This window comes from Sceloporus occidentalis, unplaced genomic scaffold, assembly GCF_023333645.1.
Source record: "Sceloporus occidentalis isolate IW3139 unplaced genomic scaffold, rSceOcc1.0.p SCAF_19, whole genome shotgun sequence".
NCBI lineage: Eukaryota > Metazoa > Chordata > Lepidosauria > Squamata > Phrynosomatidae > Sceloporus > Sceloporus occidentalis.
This window is the reverse complement of record NW_028316999.1, coordinates 10,497,399-10,510,168: the sequence shown is the minus strand read 5'-3', so window position 1 is coordinate 10,510,168 and position 12,770 is coordinate 10,497,399. Positions and strand designations below refer to the sequence as shown.

At 39.0% G+C, this 12,770-nt stretch overlaps 1 protein-coding gene across 1 annotated transcript in view; it reads right to left on the bottom strand.

Moving 5' to 3' along the window:
- The window catches only part of LOC149302389 (CD109 antigen-like), an 85,009-nt gene that overhangs the window by 37,669 nt on the left and 34,570 nt on the right, over positions 1-12,770 (bottom strand). Inside the window, exons 11-15 of the mRNA XM_089482456.1 lie at positions 7,852-7,942; positions 5,976-6,114; positions 4,464-4,573; positions 3,451-3,690; positions 2,445-2,546 (exon numbers count right to left, since the gene is read on the bottom strand). Of these exons, the coding sequence (XP_089338582.1) occupies positions 2,445-2,546; positions 3,451-3,690; positions 4,464-4,573; positions 5,976-6,114; positions 7,852-7,942 (682 nt within the window). The remainder of the gene's footprint in view (positions 1-2,444; positions 2,547-3,450; positions 3,691-4,463; positions 4,574-5,975; positions 6,115-7,851; positions 7,943-12,770) is intronic.

Genomic DNA, 12,770 nt, shown 5'->3' with positions numbered 1-12,770 from the left:
TACGCGTATACAACTTCCGGTGCCAGAACTCAGCGGATGTGCTGGCACCGGAAGTTGTATACGCGTATTGCGTAGATGTCCCCCGCCGGCCCCGCAAGACACCCGGGAGTCTGCTCTGGTAAGTCTTGGGGGCAGAGGTAAAACGCATCGTGCGGACGTTCACTGGCTGCGGCGATGCGGGTAAACAACCTCCGCAGCCGGTGACCGTCCACACGATGCGCTTGGACAACCTCCCGTGCCGGCACCCCCCCCCGTGGAAAGTGCTGGCAAGGGAGGGCGTCTGAGCGTATCGGGGAGTAGGATGCAGGTCCCCTGCACCGCTGCGGGGGATCTGTATCCTAACCCCGCTGCCTGCCCGGCGCCCGGGACTGCATGTCCCGGGCGTCGGGCGCTAGACCCCAAATATAGGCCGCACCCCCACTTTAAAGACTTAAAGTGGGGGGGGAAAGTGCGGCCTATATTCGAGCCAATACGGTAAGTTAGTGTTCATTCGACTAAAGGAAGGGGTTTTTTCCCCTACGAATTCCCTCTTACAGGATGAAGAAAGGAGGATTGGCTTTTTTGTCCATTTCCAGATGTAAGGTTGTTAAAATACAACAAAAAGGTTTATTACTTTTTCCATCTTATTTGGGCGGGGCAATGTGATAGGGTTCATATTGGAGTCACTGGTAACATGGACAGTTTCACTGACCAATCACATGTCAATGTGAACATTATATGTTTCTTGTAAATCCAAAGATTTCATAGATTGTGGAGAAGTCCCAATTTTTGTGAAGCATTTTGTGTGGTGTGATATCATACAAACTTTGCATGTGCTCAAGGAAGTGAAATACTCACTAATTGCAGCTTGTACAATGTGGAACTGGCAGATACATTGCACATAAACCTCTCTGGATAAAACTGTGAAGCACTGTGTATGTGTACAATCCAGAATTTACAACATAACAGACAGTTGTCTGTTAAGGAGCTTTTTGGGTTGTCTATATACACCTCACCTTTTATCAAATTGTGTTAGATTGTGTTAGTTCAACAGTTTTCATATTAATGTATGGTATACTGTTGGTTATTATATTGTAAGAAGTGTTTTACAAGTACATTTTATTCATTTACTATATATATATATATATATATATATATATATATATATATATATATATATATATATATATACATACATACATACATACACACATACAGTGCATGTGTCTTCCTCTCCAAAAGTTGAAAACACACATCATGAGCCACTGCATGTCACACACTCAGCAGGATTTTTTAATTGATTATGTACTAGGCAGTGGGGTATGTTGCCTTAAGGGTTTGCTCTGTGACATTATATTTCCTTGCAACTGAAAAGACAGCCTCATTTTTATGAAACGGAAACCTTTTGTCCACCTGCGTTACAACAACAATGCATATTATGTTCATTTTAACACCTGCCAGTTAGTGTGTGCTTAATGGAGCTTTGTCGTAGCTCAGACAGACACAGCACAAACAAATCAAAGACACAATGAACATGTAATTTGTACATATTATAGTGCTTGTTGACATAACGCTCAGTGATTATCAAACTATTTAAAAAGATTTCAGTCTTTAAACATTCCCCACTTAAATTGATGAGCTTCTTGAAACATTTTTGCAAACAGCGTTGCACCAACTGTGTAGATGTTGCTTCGTCTGTCTAGGCTACGTTTTATTCTCTAAACTGTGACGCACGGAAAGGCATCTTTCCATTTATGTGACTTTAAGTTTGTCATCATTTTTGGCGTGGTGTTCGAAATTATTAACAATAATGTTTGTTTCCACACAGCTGCACTTTGTTGTGTTTCAAAATAAGGATTCAATCTCTGTTCTTCGCATAAAAGATTCTGCTTCTCAATGTCATTAGCTTGAAAGACATTCGCTTAAAGTTGTATCAAAGGGTTAACTAGAAGAATGTGCCACGCAACCACTGTGTATTTTTCAATTGTCTGCCATCCACTGTGGATATGACCGATTTTGTGCATGCTTTTTCTTAAGTAATCCAATCTGGAATTCAAAAGCACACATGATAGGGAAGGATCGTGTGAACGGCACATCCACAGCCTCCATCCAACAGCATACAGGATATGAGTAACGAAGGACAAGGGTATCAGTGGGGACCTATTGTATGTGTTTTTGAATACATATATACTTTTATATATATGGAAGGTGACAGTCGGGTTTCTCAATATCTTCAACTAAAACTCACCAGCAACACAAGAGCTGATGTGCTGCAGTGACATTGCTGTTGGTTGTGTGTCCAAGTTGGTAGTAGTAAATCATTTTTTACTGATATTTGTGGATTGGCTCAGGTGTTATATAAAGACATAATTTAGAGACAAACTGATACAAAACAAAACATGCAATGATTTTTGTTCCTTTACTATACACCTGTTTAAAATAGAATGCAGTATACTCTTTCTTACCTTTATAGCTTGATCTGTTTTTTGTATTTGCATATAGGTTTTATCTGGAGACCAAAATCTACTGCTGATTACAAGCTCATTTATGCTATCCATAAACTCGGCCTGTGAAATAAACATTTCTCTTGGTTACAGTAGAATCACTTTAAGCAGTTTTGTTTTTTGATCTCTATTCAGTTTCTGGTTATGAAAATCAAGAATATATATGTATATGTATATGTATAGACCTGAAAGACCCCGCATGAAAAAGTACAATACTTTAAAGATCAATGAAGAAAAAAACATAATTGAAATTAATGTAGTTTTATGTACCCCTCCACCTTCAATGACCTTGCATGCTAGCTTTTCCAGCAAACTAGTGTACCAATGGAATGGACAGGTCATTGGTGGTTTCAATCCTGAATAGTAATCTTGATTCATGTAGCATACAAGCATGCACAGATGCCCAGTAGTTAGGAAGCAGTTTCAATGAAAATCTACTCCAGTTTGCTTCAGTTTGTATCAGGGATCACTTATGGCATGATTACCCTTTTAATGTGATCCTGTATATGAAAGAACTGTTCAAGGCAGTTTGGTAGAGGTTAAAATAGTCAATCCACTGTGTTAGCAATGTAATTGCAAACAAATGTATTATGTAAATCCTAAAATTCTACTACGATTATGGACCTGGAAGACTGACATTCTTGACTTAAGGTTTTAGTTTTTTTCCTCAAACGGCAAAATATTTTAACAAAAAATCAACTGAACCCTGGCCTATTATATTTTGTTTCCATGAAATACTATTAAATTCACAAATTAAGTTTGGTACTCCAATCCCCTCTCAGAACACATGATTTCATCTGTTTTCAATAAGTTATTATGGGATTTATTTCGTTTTTGCCACTTTTGAGACATCGTTTTTGTAAGTAAGTAAACAGCTTTGCTTGCCTTCACATGGTGAATTTTTGTGTCACGGATTTGCGCTGAGTTCAGTTGATTTTCAGTTGTATTGTAAAAATGTAAAAAATACCTTGATTCTTAAAACAATGACATCTGGTAAGAGTGGAACCACTATGTAAAGGATGCCATTTTCTGGAATGGAGTAGAATGTTGACTGTTCAACATACGAAGTACTGTTATCAGGGTACATATAGTCCAATTTGTTCAAATCACTTGATGGCGCCACTATTGTCTGGGTTATTTGTATTTCAATTGATTCTTTTCTTTCATCTGCAGTCAGTTGTCTGCCATCATATCTCAGTATTTTAAGCTAAATATAAAAATAAAAAAACTAATTAATCATCAGCTAAAACATTGACTTTAGAAACATATGAAATAATGAATACATTTATTAAGTAATTAATAAATAATTCTGAAGAACAAGTGGACAAAAAGCAACAATGTTACATTTAGGAATCCCATTGTAAGGTAGTGGTTTTCTAGTGGTGTTATTTAGCGTATCAGCCATAATTAGTTCAATCTTAACAGGAGGTCATACTCTTATTACAATGGAATATTTTAATTACCTATAATATTACTGTATATAATTCTAAGTGAACCTAAGTGCTTTTTGATACTTGTATCAGAGCCAGGATTTTAGTACTCCATGACACATTTTCTTTAATTTTATGATATATTTTTACTGACATTGACGTAAAATAATGTTTATTTAATAACTGCAGTTTAATTGCAAATGATATCTAAAACATCCTCACCATTGATCAAATAAGCTAAGTCTTGCTGTTTGCAATATTCTGTACTAAACAATTATTAACCCCTAGTAAGAAAGAAAGAAAGAAAGAAAGAAAGAAAGAAAGAAAGGGGAGGTAGTAATATAAGCCTGCATCTTAAGAGGTACATTCATGGCACTAAAAGGTGCACATATGCATTTGCAGAGGAGACTAAGCTTAAGATATATAAGTTATATATGGTTTATGGGAACATTTTGTGTCTTGTTTTGCTATGCGTGAAAAGGAATGAGTTTAAGAAGCACACATTTAGACATTCTATACTTTGATGCAAGCAACATTTATACAAACGTACATAGGTTGTGAAGTTAAGTGTTGGTTTCAAAACGGTTGGATGGTCATAGAATTCACTGTAGTATTGTTTGTCCATTAGGTAGACACTTGAGGTTTCAGTCTGGGTAATACCTGTAGACAGTGAAGACACTATATTCAGTCATCAATATATACCTAAGATGTTAACAAACCTTTTTTTTTTTTCCCCAAGTACTTGTGTAGGTCCAACTGCCATACCAGTAATCATACCTGTTCAAGTAACAGACTAAATACACCTGGAAACCGCCTTCCCATATCCATCCGCTTTTCTTCCAGTGACCACTAATGCTCACAAAAAACCTACCAGAAATATTGATGTACTCATCATCAATGTAACTCACTATCATTACATATGATTAATATTAACAAAATTAATAGGTGGGACATTTGTTGTAGTTTAAAGAGTATTGTTTCACAATTACTGTAATGATAGACAATTAATTCCATAGGTAGGATACTGGTAATGGGTCGCACAAGCCTGCATTACACGAACACAAGACCCAAACAATAACTCCTACAGTTACTTTTTCTGACACTCTTTTCATGTCAAACTTACATATGTTTCAAGGGACAATTTAGACAATTTAGAAAATCTATCCATGCTCACTTCGCTCCTGTGTTGGCCTTAAAAAACTGCTAATCGACATACAACAGGACTCTATTAACATTTTATGTTTGTATTTTTACGCAATAGTTTTTCACAATTGGCAAATTAACAATTATATTTCATATTTACTTTTGCAAATTTGCTCTGAACAGAAAGTGCAGGAATTTCTCATGTTCCAAATAAACACTGCAAAATCTAAAAAAAAAAAAACTAAGCATAGTTTTGAGATGATATGTCTTAATTAAATTAGTCACAATAAAGGGTTGCTATGCTAAAGTGGATTATGACTCATCAAAGTCGAGTTTCCAGAGGAATGTAAATTGTATTTTCTCTTTGGAAATATAATTACTTAATATGGGAAAGATAATGTCAGTGTCCGAAAATACGTAATAGGCCTTGAACTGCCTTTATACAGCCGGCACTCTCTTTGCACCTTAATGTTAAAGGGTGAAATTCCAGCTTTTTAATAAAAACAACATGAGACATCTTTATGCTGTGAATCACTGGGTAAAAGATGCAAGCTTCCTTTATCCAAGAAATTTACATGAATTTTGATCAAATCTTGCATTCTTCAAACATGTCTTCAAAGGAATTTATTAAAACCTTTTCACAATTACTAATTCTTATACCCAGATTGTAGCTATTTTACAAATGAACATTAACACATCCATCAACTGATTCAAGCAAGTATCCAAAAGGGAATAAGACTTCACTAAATACCTACTGAATGAGTTCTATAATTTGTACAATGCCTATACTATCCAAACCAAACAGCCGCCATCACTGAAGCTTACTTAAATCATTATGGACAAAGGAGTTTACATGTTGTTATACTGTTTCTTATAGAATACACCACAGTTTAACTTAGAAATAAGTGTTAGAAATAACCTGTAAGTGTTTCTGTAACACTGGCTTCAATGTCTACAGGTCCCGTTATGGATGATGAATCTGAAAATGATGATTCTCTGTTCTTCATAAGCTCCTTCAATTCTAATGGACTAAAGCTGAACTTTGTGTTTCCATTTATCTGTCATTTAAAAATACAGGAAGGCATCAAAGGAAAACATAATATTGTATCACAAGTAAATATTTATAATAAAAAGAGATTGAATTTGCAGCAACAAACTTGCATGAATTGGACAAACGACCGACTTGCATATTACTTACAGCAGACTCGCATTTTCATTTGACAGCAGGAAAGTGTATATATATCATTACTGTGCAAAAGTTTTACGCAGGTGTAAAACATGCTGTAAAGTTAGAATGCTTTCAAATATAGACATGTTAATAATTTATTTTTATCATTTAACAAATGCAAAGTGAGTGAACAGAAGAAAATTTTAAATCAAACCAATATTTGATGTGACCAGAATTTGCCTTCAAAACAGCATCAATTGTTCTTGGCACACTTATAGTTATATAGTTAGGCATGATGATCATACATTTAATATTTAAGTTGAAACACAATTATTAACTGAAAAAGAAACAGTTGTGTAGGGGGGAATAAAACTCGATGAGGAACAGCCAAATTTACTAACAAGTGGAGGTTGCTAAAGACATCTTAATGTCAAAAGTTATACACCATTGCAAGACTGAGTACAGCAACAAGACACAAGGTAGTTCTACTGCACCAGAAAGGTCTCTACCAGGCAGAAATTTTTAAGGCACACAGGGGATTTAAGATATTCTGTCCAAGCTCTTTCGAGGAAGCACAAATGCAGGGCCAAGGGAACCTAATGCTTACTTCCCTTCACAATCAAAAGATGTCCAGCAGTGCCATCAGCTCAGCATTGACAGAAAACAGTTGGCCCCTGTCTACTGTCTGGAGAAGTCTGGTCAGAAGCGGTTTTCATGGAAGATTGTACTCATTTATTAACCTCGGAAGGATGGAGGCCTGACTCGACCCTTGAAGAATTTGAACCTGTGTCCCTGAGGTTTGAACAGGCTTTGCGGTCAGGACATTTGCAATTGATGCTGTATTGAAGGCGAAGGGTGGCCACACAAAATATTGATTTGATTTTTCGTTTCTTTTGTTTCCTCACTGCATTTTGTTAAATGAAAAAATAAACTATTAATATGTCTGTTTTTTAAAGCACTTACTTTAACAAGTAAGTTTTTCCACACCTGCCTAAAACATTTGCACAGTACTATATGTGAGTGTGTTAGGGCAATGAATGTTCTCATCTTCCCCAACAAAGTGCATGGTGGGGTAGAACATAGTAAAACCAATCCTGAGAAGGTATATCTCCCAAGTCTGTGACTCTTGCTTCAACCCCTACTCAGGTGAGTTAAATGTGTCCCATTGAGGTGAATGAAGGATACAATGCATTATCCTACCACTTAGGGACACTTGTGCAAGGGAGACCACATATATATGCTCCCATAAAACACACAGCCATTTTATAATCCACTCTTTCTTTTTAACATGTAGGTTTTTTTTATATAAGTATACCTTAGATTTCTCTTCCATTTTATTTTTGAGGCCCCTTTCCTTGGGCTGAAAATAATGATTAATAACTTCAATAGTTCCTAACTAGACCCTAAACAAGCTAACTGGTGATCTTTTTTCCCCACTTGGATGAAAATCTTCCCTCTACCTGGGTTTCTTTTCTTTTACTTTACTCACCAGGACTAGATTTACATTATCTCACTTTGCTTTATTATGCATGCATTAAATTACCAGGGATAAACATAGTGGGTAACTGAATCTAGCCTTTTAGTTCCTTAATTGTCCTATGTGACATTTATAAACATTTATACTTGCCTCAAACATTTTGGTCATATTGTTTTTTCTCCGGTAGTTTCCTGTTACAGTAACTGATAGAGTTCCCTTTACAGGCATCCCATAGGTGTACCTATAATTCATTGTTATTTTATAAAATGTATAAATTAGTCTTAAAACATACACTTACTTTTACACAGTGCAGCCAACACGGCCAGATTTACATGAATTAAATCCACAGCCAAAATTTGTAGCAAAGAAACAAAATGCTGAAACATTACTCAAGTTGTACCATACAAATAACCCTGCCATCAACAAATAGAATAATTTTAAGTAGGGCAACATTTACAACACTTTCACATGCAACATTAAGCTCTTTTCTGTTTTAAACAGTCAACTCACATATGCGTCTAGGCAATAGAGTGTATTTTTAAACATCAACACATGGGTTATTTATATGTTACTCTGATGGAAAGTCTGAAGAGATTTTAGCAGTAAAGCAACTAATGGAATGGTCCAGTCAACAGGTAAACTCAATTGGTTTTAATACTGCACCAGAACATTTTAACCATAATGTTTTATACATAATACACAACTATTTTGCAATCCACTTCCATCGGGCACAGACTGGATTTTCTTTTTACATGTTTGACAGGCTTTCCTTTTTATTATTCTATTTTGGAGTGGCTCCTTTCCTTGGGCTGAAAATGAGGATCAGTGGCTTCAGTTATACTCACCAGAGGTAGGTGATGATTTCTTTTTCCCCACATATTTTACATGGATGGGCTTTATCCCCCTCATTGGCGAACATAGACTATTAAACAACTGGGACCATTTTCAGGGTGCCAAGTTGTTGTTTTGGTGTAGCTTGCTGCAAGTTGAGAGTCGAAACCTCTGACTACCGTCCTGCTTCTGTTCCTGTTGCAGTTCCTACTCCCATCCAGTTCCTTGTCCCCAACCTCTCCCTACTCTGTATCTTGCCTCGTACCGTTTTGGCCTGACTCTCTGGTATTGACTTTTGATTTGTCAAGGTCTGTGCTTTGACCTTGTGGATCTGCATTTACTTAAGCCTGCCCATTTGTGGCCTTGCCACCTGTTTTGTGTGTGTATATATATATATATATATATATATATATATATATATATATATATATATAGTCATGGTAAAGTTGTCAAGATAAGGTTCCTTAATGCAGAGCTGGTATCTCCTGAAGGAAAAAACACAGCACAGTAACAGCAGGGAGAAGGGAGAATCATAGTCAGGGGAGGCTGAGGTCAGGTATGCTGGAGGAAGACTTGAAATGTTAGTACACAGGTAAAAGGAGGCACAAAGATCAAGGCCACACAGAAGTCTGGTACACAGTTGAGGATCCAATGGTCACAGTACAACAGGATAAGATAATGTGTGGTCAAATGTATTTTAGCTTTAAAAAACATGTACCGTATTTTCCGGCGTATAAGACGACTGGGCGTATAAGACGACCCCCAACTTTTCCAGTAAAAAAATAGAGTTTGGGCTATACTCGCCATATAAGACTACCCCTCTACCCAGTATACAACAACCAGCCAATCACAGCAAGCGATGTACCATACCGGTGATTGGCTGGATGTTGTATACAAAGCCTGCTTGGATTGGGTGGGTCAGCTCTCCCTAACATATGCCTGTCCACACACACACACACACACACACACACACATGTATAGACATACACTGCCCTCACACAACCCTTCCTTTACACACATATACACGTACACACCAGCTTACAAACACACATATACATAAACACATACACTGCCCTCACACACCCCTTCCTTTACACACATATACACATACATACCAGCTTACAGACATATACACATACACTGTCCTTACACACACCTGTCCATACACATACACTGCCCATACACAGACATATACATACATACACTGCCCTCACCGCATATATATATATCTACACATACTAATATACGCCTGTACATACATACACATTGATACACTGCCCTCACCACACACCCCTGCCTTTACACACATATATATATATATATATATATATATACACACATATATACATACAGACATACATACACACACCAGCTTACAAACACACAAATACCTACACTGCTCTTACACACACCTGACCATACACATACACTGACCTTACACACACATTTATCCACATACACTGCACTTAAACCCCTTTCTCCCCATCTTTTACCTGTCTCATCTTCTATCCAGTTGTTGGAGCGTGAGGTCTGTCATTTCAGACCTCTGCTTTACTGCTCCCTCATCACTACGCGCCGGCAATTGATGCAGAGCGCCCGGACGTGACGTCATCCCCGGGCTCTGCATCAATAGCCGGCGCGTAGTGATTAGGGAGCACGGAAGCCAAGGTCTGAAGTGCCAGACCTCGAGCTCCCTAATGTTGGGCTAGTTAGAGGGAGGTCGTGATCTCCCCAACCAGCCCTGCTCATCGGGCACCCGCTGATCAGGGCTAGTTGGGGAGATCACGATCTTGCATGTACCTCGGCGCGGCCCTGAAGACCGGCCCAGGGGAGGGGCTTCGTGGGATTCTCCGGCTCGGTAAGTTTCAGTACCCGGCGTATAAGACGACCCCCGACTTTTGAGAAGATTTTCACGGGTTAAAAAGTCGTCTAATAATACCATATCTGTCTTTTTATGAGATTAATTTGAGTACTGACTTCCCCTTGAACTGAGCCCTTGTGAGGGCAAACAGACTGCTCACTTAAAATGTGAGTTTCTCTTCACAGAGCTTGGGAAAACACCCAATTTTCATTCCGTTTTATACAATGATATCCGGTTTTATGTACTTTTTAAGGTCACAAAAAGTTTGATTATTTACGGCATTAAATACAAGTACAAGTATTGGCTTTCATATATTGTAGACAGGACTCTTGGCAAAAGGTGCCCCATGTGTCTGACCTGACTGCCAGTTCTGGGGAATATGGATACAGAAACCAGGGAAGTCCTAATATCATGGGCACAAGACCCCAACTTAGAGACACAATTTAACTGTGTAATTGGTTGCTTGCAGCACCGGAATCAAGGAGAGCTTTCATGGTGGCCATATGCCCCTTGCAGGAGAGGGTCACAGGAACCTTAAAGCAATTTTGTGGAGGATTGGTATGGTATGTGCATAGACTTTCTCCTATATCTTGCTCAAACAAAACAAATTTGAGAAGCTCACCAAGAACAAAGAGCTTCATAACAGGTCCTTCTGTTCATTTCCGCTTGAGAGCATCTCAAGTTTTTGCCATTACAGAGACTAAATCCACGTATCAGTCTGCCTGCCCCAAGGAAAGTGCATGACTGATGAGAAGGGGTTTATTCAGGCCCCTCGAAAGGCAGTACTCAGGGCGGCATTGCTCCACTCAGTATCAGAAGCTAAGGTACAGAATTCTACCATATACACACTAACTTTGAGGGAGATCCATGAGGGCCATATTCGAGTCTTTATGGCCAGGAGCGTCATTGTCGGACTTGAAGGATTTGATGAATTTGCCATAGTCTCCCAACAAATACGAGTCCTTATCCACTAATGGGTTAGCCCAGACCATGGACTCGTCTGTCAGCAGGGAAATGATGAAATGACGCACAGACTGGAATGCATCAGGATCTATTCTGAAGTGCAGACAGCACAGATCAAGAAAACCACTGCACTCTTTAGAATAACCGGCATATTTCTCAGAAAGTCCCAGGTTGAGAAACCTGTAGGAATCCCAGGTATGTGGAGCTTGAAGAGAATCATTGCTGACAGCAGGTATGGGAGACAACGGAGAAGTCATGGTTTGGGTGGATGCCATATTGCTGGTGTGTTGGATGGCTTGTAGCTGGCAGTCATGAGACTCTGCTTCTGCCTGGAAGGAACTTGATGCAACTCCATGGAATTCAGGTTTTGGCCCATACAAAAATGTCACGCTAGGTATATGTGTCAACATAAGGATCTGCAATGCTGAGCTGGTATCACCTGATCAGCAAAACACAGTACAGGAACAGCAGGAACTTAGTGCAGAAGAACAAGGTAGAATCGTAGTTAAGGCAGGGCAGGGTCAGGTATATGGGAGCAGGACTCAAGATATCACTACACAGGCATAAGGCAGGATCCTGGTACACAGTTCAGGATCCACTGACTACAGTAAAACAGGACAAGATAACTTAAGCAAGGCAAGGAACTGGAAATTGGTGCAGGACAAGTCAGCAAGAAAGAATAACATCCATAGATGAAAGATATAAGGGCAATGAGGGTAGACTTGTTTGTTTAGATTCATACGAATTGCCAATTTAACAAAATTTTCATATATCGTACATTTGTACAAATCTCTCTTTTTCTCACATCCTCTGAATGTCTCCCTACCTTCCCTGTGAACCACTTACATGTCTCGCAGCTTTGCTTCCATGACTCACATCTTCTGGTTCATCTCTCTTCTTTCTTCATCCATATCTCTGTAGATATAACCTCCCGGAGGAAAACTTCTGCCAATATGGCGGAGCTTCCTCTGACATCCTCAATCCCTGATGCAGCCTGCCTGTGCCACTTCTGCCCCTAAAGCAGCTTGCCTGTGCCACCTCTGCCCACCTCTGCCTGTTGTACCTCTCCCCTTTAAGCAACCTCTCTGTGCCACCTCTGTCCCTTAAGCAACCTACTTGTGTCACCTCTGTCCCTTTAGCATCTGGCCCGTGACACCTCTGTCCCCCCAAACAACTTGCCTTTTCCAACTTGTGCCCCTAACCACTCACTCATTCATACACCCATTTATTAATCCATTTACCCATTCACTCTCCCACACCAATTACCTCTATTGCAAATTTGACTGGTCCGGGGGCTGGGTAAGCTGCACTGGGGCCACATAGATGCCTATACGTCCCGACGGCCAACTAGCCTGCAGCTTACCACTGTGGTGCCCGCGCACTGTGTGAGTGAAACTCTTTTCCAGTGCAGGGG